Source organism: Vipera berus, assembly GCF_964194415.1.
Source record: "Vipera berus genome assembly, chromosome: 6".
In the NCBI taxonomy this organism is placed as follows: domain Eukaryota; kingdom Metazoa; phylum Chordata; class Lepidosauria; order Squamata; family Viperidae; genus Vipera; species Vipera berus.
Genome location: NC_138208.1, coordinates 6,772,412 through 6,796,574, shown reverse-complemented (window position 1 = coordinate 6,796,574; position 24,163 = coordinate 6,772,412). Strand labels below are relative to the sequence as shown.

Here is a 24,163-nt window from a genome sequence, read left to right as displayed (position 1 = left end):
ACCTAAACATAAAGCGCGGCTACGGATTTAATTGGCAGTGACTTACCGGTTCTATATCCAGAAAGGTCTTGTGTTCTTCCACATCGGGCTTCAGTCCCTCAACAAACTGAAAAAATTCCTTACTTGCATGCAGGAAATGGGGTAATGTGATGTAGACTGGTCTGCCTGTAGAAATAAAAGGGAAATGAAGACCATATGCAAGCTGGATCATAAGGATCACGAAACTGCATGGAAGAACGGAGATGGTTCTATCTCTGGGAGAGCAGCAAAGTCTTTGGTGAATTTATTCCCTACAGGTCCAATAAGTCAGGGTTTTTCAACCTTTTCACCCATTTTGTACCACTTTTGGGATATGGCAACATCCGAGGACCGCCAGTCGCCTAGCAAGGGGTCAAAAACTTGATGACCACCCCCCCCAAAAGGAAAAAAGTGATGAAGTTCAGGTAGTCCTCGACTTACAACAGTTCAGTTAGTGACTGTTCGAAATTACAATGGCACTGAAAAAAGTGCCCCCCAAGCCACAGCCGAGCAAGACACCTGCCTGCCTGCTCGGCGGCGCTCTTCCTCCTGTCCGAGGTTTTCATTGTTGTGAGCATTTCTGTTGAGGATTGGCAGCGGGGGTGGGGTGGGGGTGTTTGGTTTTTATCCCCCCCCCCCGTCTGCTGGCTGGTTGCAGCAGGTTTTGGTCACTTCACATGACCCTGGGACACTGTGACCGTCATAAATATGGATCAGTTGCAAAGCATCTGAATGTAAATCACAAGACCCTGGAGATGCTGCAACATTCCAGCTGATCGGCGCTTCTTCTGGGCTCAGCAGAAGTGCCAAGATCAGCGCCGAGCTCCAGATGGATCCTGGCGCTGATCCTAGTGCTTCCGCTGAGCCCTGACAGCCCTGCAGCTCCAGCCGTCTCTCGCTCAGGCCTGTGCGGTGCTGCCACTGGTTCAGCTCATTCCCCTCCACCGCTACCACTTTTCTAAGATGGTCATATACCACCTGCTAGGTGACAATGTACCACAGGTGGTACCCATACCACGGGTTGAAAAGCCCTGCATGACGTGATACAATGGACCTCATTCGATACAGGAAAACAATTACAATCTGGCTTTAGGATGGGGATGCTCAGTGCTCCAATAAATTAAAAACTTTATATTACCAGTGTTGCTTAGCATTATTGAGACCAAACAAGTTCTAATCTTAAATGTTCTGATGTAGAAAGTTCATTTGGGAGCCCACACCTCCATCCTAGTTTAGTCTAGCTCCACTGTGGAGACTGTCCGTCATCCAGGTCATGGTTGTCCCCAAGGTGCTTTTTCAAGAGTCAACTGGACTTTCTTTGTTTTATTTTTTTCCTTGAAGACATTTTGCTTCTCAGCCAAGAAGCTTCTTCAGTTCTGACTGCCTGGACTGTCAGAACTGAAGAAGCTTCTTGGCTGAGAAGTGAAACATCTTCAAGGAAAGACAAAGAAAGTCCAGTTGCCTCTTGAAAAAAGCACCTTTGGGATAGTCTAACTCCTCATTTGCAGAATCCAGGACCCAGGTGATGGTCAACTACTACCAAGATGGCAGACACAATTTTGTGAACGCATCTCCATCTATTTATGTGCGCCACCTATGCTACACTTTTTTAAAAAAAAACAGATGGAGCTTTGATTACTTCCATGCAATGGCGATCTTGACTTGTTTGTCCGTTCCTTCTCTTAGAACAGACTAAGTTGTCAAAGTCTCCAGCTAAAGATTTCTCCCCTTAATTTGGCCTTTTAGAACTATTCAAAAGTGACTGTTTAATTATCCTTTATTGACTTGAGATTTAACTGTTGCTATTTTTATTCATCCTCTCCCTCTGGATTGTAATGAAAAACACAAGCTTTAACATAAGGTAAAGGTTCCCCCACACATGCGTGCTAGTCGTTTCCAACTCTAGGGGCTGGTGCTCATCTCTGTTTCAAAGCTGAAGAGCCAGCACTTGTTCGAGGACGTCTCTGTGGTCATGTGGCTGGCATGACTAGATGCCAAAGGCGAATGGAACACTGTTACCTTCCCACCGTAGTGGTCCCTATTTTTCTACTTGCATTTTTACATGCTTTCAAACTGCTAGGTTGGCAGAAGCTGGAACGAGTAACAGGCACTCACTCTGCTACGCGGCACTCGGGATTCGACCCGCCAAACTGCCGACCATCTGATCGACAAGCTCAGCGTCCTAACCCACTGAGCCACCACATCCCTTAAGCTTTAACATAGGGGTATTCAAACTTGGCCCTTTTATGACTGGTAGACTTCAACTCCCAGAATTCCTCATCCAGACCCCTGCTTTACTGATGGGGTGAGGAACATTCTAGCCATCTCTATGATTAAGAAGGCAACCTATATGTTTTGGTTGAGGTGGAAAAAAGTGTCCTCTATTTTAACTCTGTTACCTGCTTTGCAGGAGCTGATATCCATAATTCCACCTAATGTACAGTTCTGACTTATAGTCTTATCGATGCAGAAGCAGACATTATCAGGATTGACAGCAGGTGATGCAAAAGCCGATGGAGGGATAACAAAGCGATAAAGTGGGATGCCTTTCACGGTCTGCTCGCTTTCAAATCTTGCGAAGATTGACCTTTATCGTAAAAATAATATGAAGCAGCATTATTAAGGATCATACGCTATGATAAACAAAGATCCACCCATCTTGTCAATGAAGATCCTCAGTCATCCAGGTCATGGTTGTCCCAAAAAGTGCTTTTTCAAAAGGCAACTGGACTTTGTTCTTCCTTGAAGATGTTTTGCTTCTCATCCAAGAAGATTCTTCAGTTCTGCAGAACGCCAGAATCGAAAAGACATCTTGGGTGAGAAGCGAAACATCTTCAAAGAAAAACAAAGTCCAGCTGCCTTTCGAAAAAGCCCCTTTGGGACATACCACCAGTCTGGTAGCCACCCATCACATTTCTCCAAGAATCGGTTGATCATTCTAACACAGGGGTCTCCAACCTTGGCAACTTTAAGACTTGTGGACTTCAGCTCCCAGAATTCCTCAGCCAGCTTGCCTGGCTGAGGAATTCTGGGAGTTGAAGTCCACAGGTCTTAAGGTTGCCAAGGTTGGGGACCTCTGATCTAACATCTTGGATCTCATTCCTTGATCAAAATGAGGGGATCTTCAATCAGATTGCTCTCCACCATGGCACCTGGGTCAGGTCACCAAGGCCGAAACTGTGTCCACCATTATTTTGGGAGGCAGAAATTTTAAAAGACCATATAAAAACAAAGCAATTAACTGCATCTTCTCGGGAAGCCTTGAAATCTAGAGTTTTGCCAAGAAGAACAATTGGTTTCCAAGATAATGGGGCTGATAATGAAATGGTTACGGTCTCTGCCAATTTGGGGGGGGGGAATTAATTTTGAGTTACAATTTTAATAGAGAAGCTGCTTATGGCGAAATTAAGCAGACCAGATCAGAAGTCTCTCTGAATGAAGGTTGCTGAGTTTCAACATTCTATTCCAGGCAGTCCTTGAGTTACAACCATTCATTTAGCAAGCAGTCAAAGTTACAAGGGCCCTGGAAAAAATAGATTTATGATCCATTGTTTTACTTATGACCTGACCATCACAGGATTCCCACTGTCATGTACTTATGATGATAGGAGCAATCACCATTTGCAACCTACTCAGCCAGCTTCCGACAAGGAAAATCAATATGGGAAACAAAATCAATCTGATTCGCTTAATGATGGCAATGACTGACTTAACAATTGCAGTCAGTCACCTAACCACCATGGCAATAAAAACAACAACACAAAAAAGTTATAAAATTGGGCTCACTTAACAGCAAGCTCACTTCACCCCAGAAATTCCCCATGGTGGTCCTAAGTTGAGGTCTACTCGTATTTACCTGCAAATATCTGAGGAAAAGAATTGTAGCACTTCACTCTTGTTGACAAAAGGGTGGAACGAGGCTGCGTCTGTGAATTACAATCAGAACGTGTGAATGGCGAGCCTCGCAGCTCGTACGAAAATCCTGCGTTCGAATTCAAAGCACGGCTTTACAATTGAGGCTGGAACTGTCTGATTCCCTGTTCATCCAACTCAGCTATTCCGTTCTATCTGTTGGGTTATCAGAGGCCAAGAAAGAACTAAACCATATCTTCTACTTCTTACAACAGGCAGGTCAACATTTTTCTGGAGCTGACAGATGAAGGACCTCAAAGCAAATTTGGATTTACAAATAATTTAAACCTTGAAAACTGCTTCTCAAACAGTAGCTACCCAAGATGATGGATTCCACGTGATTTAAGGGAATCAGCTGTTTAGGAGACAGACTTACCATTTACTGTAAATAAAGCACCCTATTTATTGAGAATTTGGCAAAAAAATCATGATGCCATCTCTAAAGACTTCGCCAAGCTACTTCAAATATCTGAAAGGTGGAATAGCGAACTGTTGATTATTGTTACGCAAATATCCTGATTCTTCCTGGTAACACAGAGAAATCCATGAAGTTTTCCCACATTTTCAAGTGGTATGTCAGCATGATTTTCTGGAGCTGAGTGAGAGTGTGATTAGGTCAAAATCACCTTCTTCTTTTTTTTGGTGTGTGTGTGTGTGTGTGTGTGTGTGTGCGCGCGCGCGTGTGTGTTAAAAGGCAAAAGGATCTATGACCTATCACTTGTTGTTTGTAATACACTGAAAGCTTATGCACCCGAGACAAATTCCTTGTGTGTCCAATCACACTTGGCCAATAAAGAATAATATTCTATAAAGAATTCTAGTCTAACAACTCACGCTCTCACACTTAAATGGCAAGCTTGGGGGAATAAGTTGAAAGGTAAAGGTAAAGGTTCCCCCGCACATGCGTGCTAGTCATTTCCAACTCTAGGGGCCGGTGCTCATCTCCGTTTCAAAGCCGAAGAGCCAGCGCTTGTCCGAGGACGTCTCCGTGGTCATGTGGCCGGCATGACTAGACGCCAAAGGAGCACGGAACGCTGTTACCTTCCCACGGTCGTGGTCCCTATTTTTCTACTTGCATTTTTACGTGCTTTCGAACTGCTAGGTTGGCAGAAGCTGGGACGCGTAACAGGCGCTCACTCTGTTACGCGGCACTCGGGATTCGACCCGCCAAACTGCCGACCTTCTGATCGACAAGCTCAGCGTCCTAACCCACTGAGCCACGGCATCCCTATAAGTTGAAAAGGGACCCTTAAATTCTGTCTTTTCTTTTCAAGCTTAGCCCTCCAAGCATGCCGCTTCACATTTAGTGTGGCAAGTGCAATCAATTTTATTTTGTTCGAGCAAACGGACCTTAATTTTCTAACCTTGGGAACTTGTCCTTGAAATCTATCCATCTTTCTGTTTTCATAAACTTCAGTTTCTTCCCGCCTTAATTTTGATAGGGCAAAGAACAAAGAGCCTTGGTGGAGCAGTGGGCTAATGCCTCCTTAAGTAACACCAGCTGCCTGCAATTAGTGCAGGTTCGAGTCCCACCAGGATCAAGGTTGACTCAGCCTTCCATCCTTCCGAGGTAGGTAAAATGAGGACCCAGATTGTTGGGGGCAATTAAGCTGACTTTGTAATACAGTAATGCCGCTTGGGGTGTGTGAAAGCCCTAATAAGCAGGCATATACATAGAACGAAGGCTACTGCTAAACTTGTAAGCCGCCCTGAGTCTTCGGAGAAGGGTGGGATATAAATGGAATTAAAATAAAAAAATAAAAAATAAAAAAAGCAGGGCCACTGTTGTTGTTGTTGTTGTTTTTAATCTGCATTATTTTATTTTATGTGTTGAAGTAAGATCTTTAGGAGCTTTGCACCTAGACTTCATTTCCATCCTTGCCTATCTCGGTGCAGGCCAAAATGTGTGTTTGTGTGTTCTACACAGAATTGAACAACGCTGTTCCATTGAGACACTTACCCGTGCCGTTCACCATACTGCAATAACCTTTCCAGTATTGAACGGTCCTTTGAAAAAAAAAGAAATGAAAAGAAAAATAACGTACAGGTCAGATAACGCCGTGACATTTTCTTAGCTAAAAAATTGTCTTCTGAATCTGAGAAAAGCATGGGAATCCAACAAATTCAGAAGTAGACAGTCTGTTCTCAAGGTTTTTTGTAATCATATTCTTCACAGGAAGGCATTGAAAAAGTTGGAAGGATTTACAGCAGACCTGTGAAACTCACGACGTCACGTGACGTCGCGCAACGTATCGGAGCTTTTTCGCCATTGCCGGCAATGGGTTGGGCGTGGCTTCCCGATGACGCGTCCAGCCCGTGGGCCGGCAATTTGACACCCCTGATTTACAGGATAAGAGGAGCGTGGATAACTAATTGGTCTGTTTCAGGCTAAATTAATTTCCTTCTGCTAACTACGTCGCACACAAAGTTCTAAAAAGAGGTTTTAGAAAAATGGGACTCCATCTCCTTTTCCTTTCTTCCCTACACGGAGATAAAAGGGAAATTAACAAATGAGGCTAGAAATACAGATAGTCCTCAACTTCCAACAGTTCATTTAGTGACTGTCCAAAGTTACAACGGCACTGAAAAAAGGGACTTACGACCATTTTTCACACTTACAACCATTGCAGCATCCCCACGGTCATGTGATCGAAATTCAGATGCTTGGCAACCGGCTCATATTTATGACCCTTGCAGGGTTCCTGGAGTCACGTAATCACTTTTGGAGAGCCCCCTGACAAGCAGAGTCAGTGGGGAAGCCAGTTTCTCTTAACAGCCGCATTACTAACTTAATAACTGCAGGGATCTGCTTCACAATTACGGCGAGAAAGGCCATAAACTGGGGCAACGTTCATTTAACCAATGTTTCGCTTAGCAACAGAAATTCTGGGTTTGGTTGTGGTCGTAAGTCAAGGGCGGCCTGCTGTTTGCCAGCTCTGTCCAAAAGGGTCTCAACCTGATTGCATCACTGTGGATTTTAAACATCATCAATCTTCCTGCATCTCTGCGTTTGGGATGGCACAGGAGTGTGGTGACTCCCCCCCCCGGAAGCTTGCCCAGGTGATTCCGCCCCAGGTGCCTAATGGACCTGGATCGGTTCCAGAGGGCGCTTGGGCCTATACCTATCACCCTTACCCACAGCCCAGTCGATGCTCTGGTGGAGGCCTGGGAAACGGCTGCCACCAGGGCACTTGACTGCGTTGTACCCATGCGACCTCTGACCCGGCGCAGATCCCGTTGGGCCTCATGGTTCTCTGTGGATCTCCGGGAGATGAAGCGTCGGAGACGAGGTCTAGAGAGCGGTTGGAGATCCAGCCGATCCGAATCCGACCGATTGCAGTTAAGAACCTTTATAAGGTCTTATCTTGCGGCGATAAGGATGGCGAAGTCTAACTACTTTGCCGCCCTTATCGCGTCCGCAGATAATCGCCCGGCCGCCCTGTTTAGGGTGACTCGCTCCCTCCTTAACCAGGAGGTGAGAGAGGATCCCTTGCGGGGATGAGCCGAGGAGTTTAGTCATCATCTGGCGGACAAAATCGCTCAGATCCGGACCGGCCTGGACTCTGACTGGGCAGAGTCTGATGTGGAGGAATCGGGCAGTCTTGAGCACGACCCTGTTTCCCCTGATGATGTGGACAGGATCATGGGGAGACTGAGCACCACCACCTGTTTGTTGGATCTGTGCCCCTCCTGGCTAGCTTATGCGGCTCAGGAGGGAACACGAGGCTGGTTCCATGCAGTAATAACTTCTTCTTTGAAGGAGGGTGTCTTCCCTGCCACCTTGAAGGAGGCGGTGGTGAGACCCCTTCTCAAGAAGCCTGCTTTGGACCCGGCTGTTTTAATCAACTATCGTCCAGTCTCCAACCTCCGCTTTTTGGCGAAGGTTGTTGAGAGTGTGGTGGCGCATCAGCTCCCTCTGTTCCTGGAGGAAACTGATTATCTGGACCCGTACCAATCGGGTTTCAGGCCCGGACACAGCACGGAGACGGCATTGGTCGCGCTGGTGAATGATCTCTGGAGGGCAAGGGACAGGGGTTGTTCCTCTGTCCTGGTCCTATTAGATCTCTCAGCGGCTTTCGATACCATCGACCATGGTATCCTGCTGCAGCGTCTCAGGGGGTTGGGAGTGGGAGGCACCGTTTTATGGTGGTTCTCCTCCTACCTCCAGGGCCGCTCGCAGTCGGTGTTGACGGGAGGGCAGAGATCCGCCCCGAGGCCTCTCATTTGTGGAGTCCCTCAGGGGTCGGTTCTCTCGCCTCTCCTGTTCAACATCTATATGAAGCCGCTGGGCGAGATCATTCATGGTTTCGGGGTGGGGTATCATCAGTACGCTGATGATACCCAACTTTTTCTTTCCACCCCGAACCAACCCAGTGATGCCCTCGCCGTGATGTCCCGGTGCCTGGAGGCGGTTCAGGTCTGGATGGGGAGAAACAGGCTTCGTCTCAATCCCGCCAAGACTGAGTGGCTGTGCATATCGGCATCTCGGGCTAACCAGGTTATTCCACCTCTAACGATGGGGGGTGAGGTGTTACCCCCCGTTGATAGGGCTCGCAACTTGGGCGTCCTCCTGGATTCACGACTCAATTTTGAAGATCACATAGGAGCCGTGACCAGGGGGGCTTTTGCACAGGTTCGCCTGGTGCGCCAGTTGCGTCCCTATCTGGACCGAGACGCCCTACGCACAGTTACTCATGCGCTTGTGACCTCCCGTTTGGACTACTGTAACACTCTCTACATGGGGCTGCCCTTGAAGACCACTCGGAGGCTTCAACTGGTGCAGAATGCGGCCGCACGAGTTGTAATGGGGGTCTCCCGATACTCCCATGTAACACCTCTACTCCGCGAGCTGCATTGGCTTCCGGTTGCCCTCCGGGTGAAATTCAAGGTGCTGGTTATCACCTATAAAGCCCTATATGGCCTGGGTCCGGGGTATTTGAGGGAACACCTGCTGCCGGCATCAAATGCCCTTCGCCCAGTGCGCTCCCACAGGGAGGGTCTGCTCAGGGTCCCACCGGTAAGAGATTGCCGGCGGGTGACACCCAGGGATAGGGCCTTCTCAGTGGGGGCGCCTGCCCTCTGGAACCAGCTGCCAGTGGAGCTGAGGACTGCCCCCGACCTCCGATCATTCCGCCGGGGCCTGAAGACCTGGCTCTTTGAGCTCTCGGGCCCACGCTGAGGAGAAATTTATTTTAATTGGGGTTTTTAATTGTACAGGGTTGGTTTAATCTTTTTTAAATTGGTTTTTTAACTTTTGTATGGTTGATTTTTAACTCCCTGTAAACCGCCCTGAGTCCTCAGGGAAAGGGCGGTATATAAATGCAATAAATAATAATAATAATAATAATAATAATAATAATAATAATAATAATAATAATAATAATAATAATAATAATCATCATCTCTCCAGATGTCAGCTTGGAGGAGGATGAACCAGTTCCAGGCACATCTGGAGGGGAGTTGGTTAATGTCTCGAAGCAGCTGTCTGAGAGGGAAACGCATGCAGCTGGTCATTGCTGAGGAAGAGAGCTGCCTTCTGCATCTGACCTAAGAACAGGTAGGGCAGAGAAAAGGCAGGAGCAGAGAAGGCCAGCCAGATTACTCAGGAGGAGGCAGCCTCGCCCTTCTGGATAGGCTGCCCCAGAAGCTGGCTATTTAGCATAGCAGACAGATGGAGACGATGCTGGGAAGAGCATGTACATTTCCTAGCTGTGTGTTTTCTGGTTCGTTGTGATTCTTGCCTTGCTTTGGACTGACACCCATGCCTTGACTTGGATCGTGCCTTGTGAAGTCTGGACTTTTCTCACCTCGTGAACCCTCTTGTATGGCAGATTGAATTTATTTATTTTGATTGGGAAACTTTCAGGTGCCTCATGGACTCATCGCTCTGGGGACTAGAATAGGTCTACTGGTGGCTGGACTTAACTGGGACAGTTCTGGGTTTTGGGTGAAGGGAGTTGTGGGGAATATTAATAAAACCCATGAAACCACAGATGTTTGTGTGTGTGTGTGTGTGTGAGTGAGACAGCACAAGGAGTTCTACTAAAAATGCAGTATTCAGTGATTTATGCTAAGGACCTGACACTAAGGGTCAAGGACTGATCCTCTGATGACAAGAAAGTTATTGTATACAAGAACCTAACCATTACCACTGAATGCCACAAAGCCATGAGGATCAACATTGGGTGACAACCAAGAGAATAATTCATTGGTCTTCAATATTTATTTATTTTATTTAATTAGATTTCTATACCGCCCTAGAAATATAACATGACAACCAACAGAGAAGAACAGAGTTGGAAGGGACCTTGGAGGTCTTCTAGTCCAACCCCCAGGAGGAGACCCTATGTAGCATTCCAGAACAAGGGGATGTCCAGTCTCTTCTTAAAAACCTCCAGTGATGGAGAAGAAAGGAAGGAAGGAAGGAAGGAAGGAAGGAAGGAAGGAAGGAAGGAAGGAAGGAAGGAAGGAAGGAAGGAAGGAAGGAAGGAAGGAAGGATAGCAAAATAACAGGAAGGGACCTTAGAGGTCTTCTAGTCCAACCCTTGCTCAAGCAGGATTCTCTATACCATTCTGGACAAATAGTTGTACAATCTCTTCTTAAAAGAATGTTGGAGCACTCACAACTTCTGGAGGTAAATATAACCCATATAACCAAATATATATCTTTTTATGCCTGAATATTCTGCAGCTGCATTGAGGAATCTAACACCTATCTATCTATCTATCTATCTATCTATCTATCTATCTATCTATCTATCTATCTATCTATCTATCTATCTATCTATCTCTACATCTCTCTATATATATACACACACACACATATATAATATACATATAATATACATATAATATACATATAATATACATATACATATAATATACATATACATATACATATACATATACATATACATATACATATACATATACATATACATATACATATACATATACATATACATATACACAGTGCTTTTTTTGTAAAAGAAAAAGGTGCCGGAACTCACACATGTCATACAACCCACCTTGCCTACCCTACAAGGTTCCATCCAAAAAAGGTGCCGGAACTCCGTTCTGAGCGTTCTATGAGAAAAAAAGCCCTGCATATACATATACATATACATATAAAGTCAAACAGAATGGATTACAAAACCAAAGAGCTGTACATTTTGGGGGGGAAAAGCTATATTTCCCAAAATATATTGTACCTGCTATTATTATAAGTGAAGATGGTTCCTTTCTTGCTTAAATCATCTTTCCCACTGTAAATTTGGAATGGGCCATCAAATGTTTCATTGTACTTGAATGAGAGAAAGAGAGAGAACAGAAAGTTATTTTTTTATATACAAACAGGCTTGATCATGAAGATAAATTGCCTAGTATTTACAAATCAGCTCTACATAATCTAAGATATGTCCAGCATTCTTCATTTTCTGTTTTTAGCAGACACTGTCTACATATCCCCTGTACCTAGGATATGTAGATCTTCAGTCATGAAGTATAGTTTGGGTAAAAATACAAACAAGGAAACTCTGGGTTCAGGAAACAAAATATAACTGAAGATGCCCTGAGTCACCTTTACACAAAGCATTCACCTCTTTTTAAAAAAATAAGCCAACATAATATAAGATAAACTCCCAGGAACCTCAACCTGTTGATATGGAATTGGCTAATATTTTAACCTATCTTGTATGACAAAGATGCAAGTAGTGTGTAGTCATTGATGGCAATATTTCCACCTCCTGGACATCTATGGAGATCCTCAGTCTATCCAGGTCATGGCTGTCCCCAAAGGTGTTTTTTTTTTCCAGGAGGCAACTGGACTTTCTTGGTTTTTTTCTTTGAAAACATTTCGCTTCTCAACCAAGACGCTTCTTCAGCTCTGACCTGGATGGCAAAGAGTGGAAGGATTTCAAACAGCCCCTTTGGGACAACCATGATCTGGATGGCTGAGAATCTCCATAGACATTTAGCTATACATTCCCTTCGAATGGTGAGGGAGTATGAATGGATTTCCAGAAAACATGGCAGACTACAGGAGCCATTTGCGCTTCAGTTTGAGATGAAAACCACACAGATGCATCCCCAACAGCCTGTGCCTTCAACAGTGAAGGGACGCAGGGCAGAAAATATTCTGCAACCTAGAAGGCTCCACACACACATTTGCATCACTCAGGTGACCCCCCCAAGGGAACAGGTAAACATCCAAGTGACCTCAACGACTCTCTAAAAGAATGCAAATGACCAACTGTCTTCAAGCAATAGTGATCCCTCCATTCCCCACCATCCAGTCAGAGCTGAAGAAGCTTCTTGGATGAGAAGCAAAATGTCTTCAAAGGAAAAACAAAGAAGTCCAGTTGCCTCCTGAAAAAAAGCACCTTTGGGACACCTCCTTGATAATTATTCCATTTTCTTTCCTCCTGCCTTTGAATTATCAATGTCATCTATCTATCTATCTATCTATCTATCTATCTATCTATCTATCTATCTATCTATCTATCTATCTATCTATCTATCTATTTATTTGAATTGCTAACGTTGCATTCTGAATCTTGATCATCTAAAACTTGCCACGGCTTTCAATTCTTATCCACCCTCCCATTTTTTCAATCACAGCGTCAAAAAATAATGTGAAAATGATGATGCTGTCACCGCCGTAAAAATATCGATGCATTTACAAGACTGTCGTAGATATAATTACTAATTCCTAGTGGGCTGAGGTGCATTATACACAAAGTATGAAAGTAATCGGTTGCAAAGAAAATGGAAAAATTGAAAAAAATTGAAAAGCCGATGCTATGAAACAATGAGAGCTCATTCTGATATCCAAGTCCCCAAAGGAAAAAGTGGCAAAATCTAGATTTTCACATTTGTTTCCCCACCCCATCCGACTTGAACTTGCTTAGCTTTCCAGATCAGCCACGGTCAAATTGGTGCTATTATTCGATGAAAAAAAGGAACAAGGTAAGAAAATTACCTTATATCCTTATCAAAATCCCATTTGTTGCTATGCACTTTATTTCTAACCTCCGATGCAGTAGATTGATCCCAGCAGTGCCTTTGTATCTAGAATAAAAATCTGTTGACTTTGGATAAGCCATGCTAAAATAGAAATTATTATTCTAATTATAATGTTCTGAGCTTTCTGAATTTCAAGGAGGTGTTTGTTATATCGGCATAAATGCTTTTCTTAGAATCCCATCGCAAATAATTAATGTTCCTTTTGAGTTCATACTTACAGGGTAGAATATTCCAACAAAGCTTTTAACTCTTCCCGATGGGACGGATTTCAAGAAGGGGTCATCATAACCCCAAAGTAATTCTTTCACACTTCTAGTTTGGAGGAGTCTTGATTTTGATGACCTCATCCAGATATCCATCAAGGCTTGAATAAGTCCAGTTTTAAACAAAGCCGGTGCAGCCTGCATCAAATAGCAATACGCCTAGGACTTAAATTTTTGACACTGAGATGCAAAATCAACACAAACAAACTTGAACTAAGTCTTACATGCAGTCAAACCACAGAATATCTGACATGTTTTGAACCTAAGCACCTGCTGAACGACTTCCACTAATACCAATACAGGTAATCCTTGAATTGCAATCACAGTCGAGCCCAAAATTTATGTCGCTAAGCGAGGCGGTTGTTAAGGGTTTTTTGCCTCATTCTACAACTTTTCTTGCCACAGTGGTTAAGGGAATCACTGCCATTGTTAAGTTAGTAACATGGAGGTTAAGTGACCCTGGTTCCCCTTTGACTTTGCTTGTCAGAAATTCACAAAAGGGGATCGTATAATCCCGGGACTCTGTGACCGTCATAAATATGATTCAGTTGACAAGGGTCAATTTTGATCACATGACCATTGGGGATGCTGCAATGGTCGTCAGTGGCAACGTTGATCATAAGTCACATTTTTCAGCAGCGTTGTAACTTTGGACGGTCACTAAATGGGCTGTTGTACATCAAGGACTACCTGCATAAGGAGACATGTGTTTATGCTACCTGTATAAATAATAAATATGCTGGCAGTGGGTGTGTACCTTCACTACCATAGCAGACCCATGTTCCTGACCCACCTTTCTATGTGGATACAGGAGATAAAATTAGCTTTATAGCCTCTGGGAATAAAATAATAGTTTCAGTTCAAAAATCAGAAGGTGGAGATAAGAACAGCAATAACAAAGAAGGACTAGTATATAGCAATAGCAATAACACTTAGACTTATATACTGCTTTACAGTGCTTTACAGCCCTCTCTAAGCGGTTTACAGAGTCAGCCTTTTGCCCCCAACAGTCTGGGTCCTCATTTTACCGACCTTGGAAGGATGGAAAGCTGAGTCAACCTTGAGCCCTATCGGGATTGAACTGCTGGTAGTGGGCAGAGTTAGCCTGCAATACTACACTCTAACCACTGCGCCACCAGGGCTTAGATAGCAACAGCACTTAGACTTATGTACCGCTTCACAGTGTTTTACAGCCCTCTCTAAGCAGTTTACAGAGTCAGCTTTTTGCCCCCAGAAATCTGGGTCCTCATTTTACCGACCTCGGAAAGATGGAAGGCTGAGTCAACCTTGATTTGCTGGTAGATACTGTCTCATTTTCAGCAAGAATTAAGATAGAGAAGCAATACCGTAAGAGCCGCAAATGCATAGATATCTGGATTTTGCCAAACTACACTTCCCAGCATCCCTCAGTATTGGCTAAAAGGTCAAAATCAGCTGAGACATCAGGAGGAGAATCAACTCAATGTTAGGGTTTTAGCTGTAACGCATTGTCCGGTGTCAGAGTTGTTCGATGTAACGACGCCAACATTTAAAACATAGACTAAAACGTAGACTTGACTAGGCTAAGCTTGATACCCGAGATAGATATTCTGAGATAGTTTATTATACATATAGATGCAGGTGTGTATTTAAGGAGCATTGTTTCGAAAATTGGATACAAACAAAGGCTAATTCATTCTGCACACACGGTCCCCAGAGATTGGGACAATATGTTTTACTGAGAACTCACAATCTCTAATGGTCCCGATGCCTCTGCAGATACTACCAAGCAGCAGTAATTGGCACTTTTGTTAGTCCTCTCATCAAAGTAGCCAAGTATAGAACAGGCAAGGGATTTGAGAAACTTCCTCACTCTCCAAGGATTTAAGTGGAAAAAAATGCTGAAGCTAAAGAGTAGGGTAACACAAGTACAACATGTTTGTGAAAGAGAGGAAGAACCGCAACATGTTTGTGGAGGAGAGGAAGGAAGCCCATTGAAGTCAAATGGACCAATTTAGTAGACTGGGTCACCCGAAAAGTCCATTTTATTCATGCACAATGCTGAAGGAGAGACTAAAAGAGAACATCACTCCACAGGCCTGAGAATATCCCAAGCCAATCTTTTATTGATTGGTTATTACAATTTAATATCCAGATGACAGAAATCTTTAGAGAGGGCTTGCTTACCACAACCGCAAGGTTGACGGTCGTTATAGTGTCATTTTCCGACCCAATTGACATATCGGGTTGAAAACGGATAATATTTGGCTGTAAGTATGACAGGATGTCGTCGTGGTGTTCAGTGATGTTTTCTTTGGGCAGATAACGCATCCTTGAGGAAGAAAGAGAGACCACGTGTCAAGGGCTGAACCACTGAATCGGTGGAATGGCTTACCTCCCTTCAGAAGTTGTGGGTGCTCCATCAGCGGAGGTTTTCAAGAAGAGATTGGGCAGCCATTTGCATGAAATGGTATAGGGCAGTGATGGTGAACCTTTTAGAGACCGAGTGCCCAAAACCCAGCCCTGCTGCCACCCACCCTGCTCCGCTCGCCCCACCCCGCCCCAACCGCTCTACCCCACCCCACCCACCCACAGGGCCACCCACCGCCTCCATGGCCCACCGCAGATTGCCCAGACAGCCTAGCAGCGCCATGACAGCCACGCCCTCTGCCCGCACCCCGCAGCATCAACTGGGGCGCGAGGGCAGAGTCTTGTCCCCGCTGCCCAGCTGCCATGTCCTTGGTTGCACTGTTCCGCGCAGGCCGCACTTGGGGGCGACGCTCCTCCAGGAGGGCTGCTGGCGAGGAGGGGGCTGCGTGCCATAGGTTCGCCACCACTGGTATAGGGTTTCCTACTTGAGCAGAGGGTTGGACTAGAAGACCTCCAAGGTCCCTTCCTATCCTATTATTCTCTTCTAAAGCTGACCAATGGATATTTGACCATCAAATCCTTTACTTTACTTTACTTTACACTTTATCTTACTTTACACTTTACACTTTACTGTACACTGTACTTAATTAATTCTCACCCTGCAGTCTGAGGTGAAGAAGCTTCTTGGATGACAAGAGAGACGACTTCAAAGAGAAAACAAGAAAGTTCAGATGCCTTGTGAAAAAGCATCTTCGGGATCACTATGACCTGAGTGACTGAGAATCTCCAGAGACAAGATTCTCTAATCCTGCTTCCAAGTCCCCAGGAGATTCTGATCCTCAGGTCTTGATTTACCTATAGGTGTAAGGACCTTTCTGCTGAAGTATTGGAGCGGAACCGTTCTCCATCACTTCCTCTGGGTTCTGTACATCAAAGAACCAAAACTGTCGGTAGATGGGACTGCCAGGAACCAACCAGTTCTCGTAGGCAACTGTGCCCTTTTCAATGACAGATTCCTGTAAAAGAGAATTAACAGCAACATTTTAATATGGTTTGGTTGTCCTAAGTCCGTCAGAATAGACATTTTTCCGGACATTGTTGGCTGGAAGAAAGAGTGGCCTAAATACAGGTAATCCTCGACTTACGACCGCAATCAAGCCAAACATTTCTGTTGCTAAGTGAGGCATTTGTCAAGTGACCTTTGCCCCATTTTACGACCTTTCCTGCCACAGTTGTTAAGGGGATCCCTACATCTGTTAAACTAGTCACACGGTTAAGTGAATCTGGATTCCCCCTTGACTTTGCTTGTCAGAAGGTCGCAAAAGGGGGGGGTCATGTGACCCTGGGACACTGCAACTGTCATAAGTACATGTCAGTTGCCAAGCATCTGAATTTTGATCATGTGACAATGGAGGGATGTCGTAACAGGTTGTAAGTGCGAAATATCGTCCTAGGTCGCTTTTTTCAGGGCCGTTGTAACTTTGAACAGTCACTAAATGAACTGTTGTAAGTCGAGGCCTATCTATGATGTTTCCCGGAAAAATCCCTTAGTTATTATGGTGGAATTGGAATTTAATAATTGTCTTTATTTCAAAGCAATATTTAGGTGCAGGATGGGGAGAAGGCAACCTTTTCTCAAAATCCTAAAACAGGCATCTATGGAAATAATCAACCACAACTCCTCATTTTCCCCTGAAAATAAGACCAGGTCTTATATTAATTTTTGCTCCAAAAGATGCCTTAGGGCTTATAATCAGGGAAAGCGGTACTACCCTGTTTCCCCAAAAGAAAGGCCTACACCAACAATAAGCCCTAGCTTGATTTTTGGGAGTGGGCCTAATATAAGCCCTACCCAAAAATAACCCCTAATTTGGGGGTGAGGTGCACACCTAGAAGTCAAGCTAGGGTAGGAGTGGGGGTGTGGAGCTGCCCCACGCACCCCACACCCACTTGCAGCCAGGCCTCTCCTCACTAGCCCACTCCTTCTGTGGCATCTTCTGCATCCAGGCCTGCATTTCTCAGTCACAGGCATTTCTGGAAGGCCACTGCAGCCAAGGATTGAGCTATGGATTCAGTCCATAGCTCAGTGCTTGGCTGCTTAGGCCTTCTGGAAAGACCTGACTACAAAATGCAGGCTCGAATGCAGCTGTAGAACTTTGGCCCCAGAAGAAGTGGACCGGCTGGGTGAGGCTTTTGGTGCCGGAGGTGAGGTAAGGCTTACCCCCCAAAATAAGACCTGGTGCCTCTTTTGGAGGCAATAAATTAAATAAATATATAAGACCCGGTCTTATTTTCAGGGAAACACAGATATATGCATCTGTCTGACTGACCATCTTAACAGGGGCTTATTTTTGGGGGTGGGGCTTATATTATGAGCATACTGAAAAATCATGCTAGGGCTTATTTTCCAGTTGGGTCTTATTTTTGGGAAAACACGGTAATTGTTGTCCACTTCTTTAGCCTCAGCTAGTCTGGTTGCATTCTTCTTTCCCGACTTATAGTCAAACTAAGTCCACAAATGCAAAAATCCTGCAATCGTGAATTTTTCAGTTCTGAACAGTAGAGTGTGCACCAGGCTCACTTTGTTTTTAATAATGAATAGGTAGGTTAAAAAAAAAAATAAGCCACATTTTCTGAACGGCGTTTCAGGCACTTTAAGCCTATATCTACTTGCTCCTGAGTTGAATTCAGTTTGATTGTGTCATTAATGCCAAGACAACTAATCCTTGACTCATGATCACAATTGAGCCCAAAATTTTGGTCGCGAAGTGAAACATTTGTTCAGTGAGTTTAACCCCATTCTACAGCTTTCCTTGCTGCAGCTGTTAAGTGAAACACTGCCGCTGTGAACTCAATCACGCCACTGTTAAGTGGATCCGGCTTCCCCATTGACTTTGCTGGTCAGAAGGTCGCAAAAGGGGATCACTATTTATGACCCCCGTCATAAATACGAGTCAGTTGCCAAGCGTCCAAATTCTGATCGTGAATCCGCGATGGTCATAAGTGTGAAAAACAGTCGTAAGTCACTTTTTTCCCCAGGGCTGTTGCAACTTTGACCAGTCACTAAGTGAACTGTTGTAAGTTGAATCACTCTGCAATCACCTTGCATCAGAATTACAATTGAAAAAAACATGGTCCAAATTACCGGGTGATCAGAAGGAAGTGCAATGCTCAGCAGGTATTCAAGATCTTCCTACAGACCAAAGAAATTCTTCTAGGTACAGAGAACGATTTACTGTTCTTGACCATGAACAGAGCAGGGAATGTCTATGGAGGTTCTCAGTCCATCCAGGTCGTGGTTGTCCCAATGTTGCTTTTTTTTCAGGAGACAACTGGACCTTCTTGCTTTTTCTTTGAAGACGTTTCGCTTCTCATCCAAGAAGCTTCTTCGGCTCTGACTGGATGGTGGGGAGTGGAAGGATTTATACTCCTTGCAGAGAGCTGGTCGTTTGCCTTCTTTTAGAGCACGGGTGTCAAACTCGCCACGTCTCGTGACATATCGCGACGTATTGTGACTTGTTTTGCATTGCTGGACCTGGGGTGGGCATAGCATCCGTATCAGCCAGCAGTTTGACACCCCTGTTTTAGAGAGTCGTTGAGGCCACCTAGAGGTTTACCTGTGTACTGCAGCCAAGAAGGCTCTACACACATTTGCACTACTCGGGTGACCCTGAAGATCCACTATCAGTCAGCACCCAGATCAGCATAGATTAACTCCAAGGTTAACATCTGAACAACAATCAAGTAAGCAATACTTCAGTCAAGAAACTGTCAGAGAAGCCAACAGCAAACAGCCCAATCAAAGAATCTCTAAGATCACCCTGACCAAGAAGGACAGGGCAAGCCGCCAGAATATAAAGTGACAGCAAACTGCACCCCTTACCAGCACTGATGATGTTACCTAGTTCAGTAATAATAGCAAACTTTAATTAGTTTCAGCAGAATCTATAAAGCATGCTTACTAAGCACCAATGAAACTCTGTAGAAAAACCCTGTTAGGAAACAATGAGTCAAACTGACCACTGATCAATAAACTGATCCAATAACTCCTCCTCTCCACATACCCCTCTACCTTCTAGCATTGATGATGTTACCTAGTTGGGTAATGAAACGTCTGCAAGAAAACTACCCAGCTCAGAGAGCACCAAGGACCCCACAATCCTCCTCCTCCTCCTCCTTCAGCAGTGATGTTGTTACCTAGTTTGTGTCATGAAACATCTGCAAGAAAAGAAACAAGCTCAGAGAGCACCAAGGACCCCATAGTCCTCCTCCTCCTCCTCATGCTCCATGTGCTCCTGCTCCTTCTCTCCTCTCCCCCCCCCCCAGTACTGACGATGTCACCTAGTTTTGGTCATGAAAAGTCTGCAAGAAAACAAGCAAGCTCAGAGAGCACCAAGGACCCCTCACTAAATTACTGCTAGATAAAAAATTGAACGTAATGATTCTAGGCTGATTCCTCTCTTGACTCCATCCTCCCCCCAAGCTCTGCCAGCCCTTTTCCTAGAGTATAACTGATAACACATCACATATTTTGTTGATTTTCCCAAGCAAGGCTGGTGTACAAGTCAACAAGAGTGGTTCTGCTATTTTCAACTTTCTTGGGCATGTAGGCTTTTTCCAATTAGGCATTTTTATGACTATCTGGGTTTGCTTAAGAAGCAACACTCTCTGATTTATGGAGCTTCAAATTAGCAGGGACAACTGTCTAGTGTACTGGGAAAGAATCTTAAAAACAAAGCTTGTACAAATATTTGATTGAATTCACAATGTCGCAGTGACCTGGTTGTCTTTAACTTGCTCTTTGGAGATTACAGAGAATGGGATGTTTGCTAAAGTGGATTTCTTAATTTTCATCCCTTGTTGCCAGTTGTAAGAAGCGCTGGACAGGGGGTTGAGCGAGGGAGGGCCTGGCGTAGAGAATGATTTAACTGGCTTTATTTCTAACTTTTTTTGTTGGGGGATGAAAGATACAAAGAAACCTCAGGTGTTGTTGTTGTTTTATGACAATGAATACAACCTTAGTGGTTGCCAAGAAAGATCAACTCAGCCAAGGGCTCCACTATCTATCTTCAGATAGTAATGTTGATGAACTTCTCAGTATAAGAATACAAGAATTTGTGGGAGGGGGAGGAGGAAGAGGAGGAGGAAGGATGGACTGAGAGGTCCTTGGTGATCTCTGAATTGGGTTGTTTTCTTGCAGACATTTCATAACCAGAGTAGGTGACATCATCAATGCTAGAAGGGAGTGGGAGGAGGAGGAGGAGGAGGAGGAAGGACGGACTGTGGGGTTCTTGGTGATCTCTGAAGTGAGTTGTTTTCTTGCAGACATTTTATAACCAGAGTAGGTGACATCATCAATGCTAGAAGGGAGTGGGGGGGAAGGAGGAGGAGGAGGAGGAGGAGGAGGAGGGATGGACTGTGGGGTTCTTGGTGATCTCTGAACTGAATTGTTTCCTTGCAGATGTTTCATTACCCAACTAGGTAACCTCATCAGTGCTAGAAGGGAGGAGGAGGAGGAGGAAGGACGGACTGTGCGGTCCTTGGTGATCTCTGAACTGGGTTGTTTTCTTGCAGACATTTCATAACCAGAGTAGGTGACATCATGAATGCTAGAAGGGAGGAAGGGGAGGAGGGGGAGGAGGAGGAGGAGGAGGAAGGATGGACTGTGCGGTCCTTGGTGATCTCTGAATTGGGTTGTTTTCTTGCAGACATTTCATAACCAGAGTAGGTGACATCATCAATGCTAGAAGGGAGTGGGGGGGAAGGAGGAGGAGGAGGAAGAGGAGGAGGAGGAGGAGGGACGGACTGTGGGGTTCTTGGTGATCTCTGAACTGAATTGTTTCCTTGCAGATGTTTCATTACCCAACTAGGTAACCTCATCAGTGCTAGAAGGGAGGAGGAGGAGGAGGAAGGACGGACTGTGCGGTCCTTGGTGATCTCTGAATTGGGTTGTTTTCTTGCAGACATTTCATAACCAGAGTAGGTGACATCATCAATGCTAGAAGGGAGTGGGAGGAGGAGGAGGAGGAGGAGGAAGGACGGACTGTGGGGTTCTTGGTGATCTCTGAAGTGAGTTGTTTTCTTGCAGACATTTTATAACCAGAGTAGGTGACATCATCAATGCTAGAAGGGAGGGGGGGAAGGAGGAGGAGGAGGAGGAGGAGGAGGAAGAGGAAGAGGAGGAGGAGGAGGAGGCCGCGGCAAAGAAAACTCGAGTGGCTTTTTACCTTAACACAGAGAGAGGATGTTACTGACTCAGTCCCTGACTCAGCTGCATTGTGCAGGGCAATGCTGAAGCTGCACAACTCTCACATGCAAAGCAGATGATCTAGCCAGCAGACTGCACAGCCAAGAGAAGTAGGAGAAGGACACATCATATTGCTGCCCCTTTTCATTTAACAGCTTTGGCTTCCTGATTCCTTTGATGTGTTCAAAGTAACACATTTTGTGCCTGGAGGTGACGTGGGTTTGCATTTAAATTTTTAATTCTTTTTCTTTTTCCCCTCAAAAACCTTTAGTTTGATTTGGGCCAGCCAACGTTTTGGTTGTTATTCCTGCACTCTGTGTCTACCTTTCATCTCTGTCTGCATGATGTGACAGGGCAATCTTGCTAAACCAAGAGGACTGAGGAGGGGAGAAGGAAAGGGGAGAAGGAAGGAAGGAAGGAAGGAAGGAAGGAAGGAAGGAAGAGAGAGAGAGAGAGAAAGAAAGAGAGAAAGAGAGAAAGAAAGAAAGAAAGAAAGAAAGAAAGAAAGAAAGAAAGAAAGAAAGAAAGAAAGAAAGAAAGAAAGAAAGAAAGAAAGAAAGAAAGAAAGAAAGGCAAGGAGGATTGTGGGGCAAAGGTTATGTCAAATTATACCCATTACAGCAATAAGGTGGGGGATGAAGGAATGAATGAAAATTCCATGCTATTCCTTTGGAAAAAGCCTAAAAGCTGGGCCTAAAACTGGACCGTTTATCTGAAATAATATAAGTACTCCTGCTTGAGCAGGGGGTTGGACTGGAAGACCTCCAAGGTCTCACTCTATTATTCTATGTTGTGTTCTACTCTGTTATCTTCTAGCCCAGCCTGCAACAAATTGATTGTCGAATGTAGGGATATAGAAATGATAAGCATAGACAACTGCACTGAAATGAGTCTTAGCAAAAGTTGAACTTAAGAATGCGCCGTAATTTCCTACCATGCAGGCATTTCCTTAACCTGGAACCAGCTGTGAGGGCTATTTATGACAGGCGGCAAATATATTTCTACTTTACAATAGATATGCAATGACCATGGTAACAGTCATGTCAAGGCTACGTCAACTGTTGACTTTTTTTTTAACCTGACCAAAGTCCTGAATTCAAAAGAGCTTACATTCGTTTTATTTATTCTAACCAAGGTCAAATTTGATTTTTTTAACAGTTTAAAACAGTTTTAACAGGTGGTTTTTTTTTTAAAAAAAAACTAGTTCCTTGCTGTGAAAGGAAGGAAATTGCTAGCTAGTTGTTTTCTTCCAAGATTGTTGCCTCGTTGCCTCCAAGATTGGAAAAGTTGAAGCAAGAGATGGTGACTTCTCACTGACCGAGTTTACAAGTGAAACAACCACGTGTGGCTGCAGAAAACAATGTGCAGACTCAGCCATTGTGTTTTAATTATCCATTAAGTGCTTGGTTCAAAAGGAGAACTGGGGTAATTGCTAAATGAGAGAACAGAAGCCAAGCTACACCTGGTCAACCACAAACAAGTGTTTAGTGGTTTGGCGAGCTAATTATTTTTCACGAGAGGCTGTTTTACTGGATATACGACTTTTGATGTGTAATTTTAAATTACGCTCACAGAGATTGTTCACTGAACATTGTTTAATGTTCTAGCTTGGTGAAATCTAAGAGTAGATACTGTAAGGAAGCTTGTCATATTTGCAAGACGATTGGAAGACAGTCAGGGTGAAATGATGGTAGAATTGGGGTGCCCCCATCTGCCACAAAAAAATTCCTGGGTAATTTATATCTGCCTCTCTTTTGTAGCTCAAGGCGGTGTGTGGCTTGCAAACAATAACAGAATAACAAAAGTGGAAGGGACCTTGGAGCTTGCAGATGATCTGAAGAGCTTAGAAAAATGTGAGCACTTAACACTTGAACTGACCAAAGAAAACAGGGGTAAGGGGAGCATTTCCAGAGATTCTACAGGTTTCCTCTCATGACAATGTTGAAAGAAAAAATCAGGTCCAGTTCCAAGTCGGGAATAAAATGGAGGCTGCTTTGGAAAGAAGGACTGTTTATTGATGAGCAGAACCAGCAACAGCACGCAGTTCTGGGACAGCTGTCAAAATGGAGTTGAGAGTAGGTGTGTACCTTCTGATTGAGGTGCTCCAGGGGCTTGTGCAATGTAGTGAGCCTTGTGTCAATGGTGGTGGGTTAATTCTGTTATGTCCTAAAGGACATGTCCTGTCCTTAGAATTTGAGTGGGAGAATGTAAATTCTTAATCCCATCAGCTGTGAGGGCTGAAGTCATTTTGTTTATGAATAGTTTGGCCCAGTCTTTCTGAATAATAATAATAAGTTGGAAGGAACCTTGGAGGTCATCTAGTCCAACCCCCTGCTCAGTCAGGAAATCC

The 24,163-nt window shown here is 44.5% G+C and overlaps 1 protein-coding gene across 2 annotated transcripts in view; it reads right to left on the bottom strand.

The window, feature by feature from the left end:
• Positions 1-24,163, bottom strand: part of CD36 (CD36 molecule (CD36 blood group)) — a 43,441-nt gene that overhangs the window by 6,383 nt on the left and 12,895 nt on the right. For both annotated transcript variants that reach the window (XM_081331360.1, XM_081331361.1), the window contains exons 3-10: positions 16,422-16,582; positions 15,384-15,528; positions 13,173-13,355; positions 11,142-11,233; positions 5,891-5,937; positions 3,875-3,944; positions 2,418-2,605; positions 47-165 (exon numbers count right to left, since the gene is read on the bottom strand). In XM_081331360.1, the coding sequence (XP_081187486.1) occupies positions 47-165; positions 2,418-2,605; positions 3,875-3,944; positions 5,891-5,937; positions 11,142-11,233; positions 13,173-13,355; positions 15,384-15,528; positions 16,422-16,582 (1,005 nt within the window). The remainder of the gene's footprint in view (positions 1-46; positions 166-2,417; positions 2,606-3,874; positions 3,945-5,890; positions 5,938-11,141; positions 11,234-13,172; positions 13,356-15,383; positions 15,529-16,421; positions 16,583-24,163) is intronic.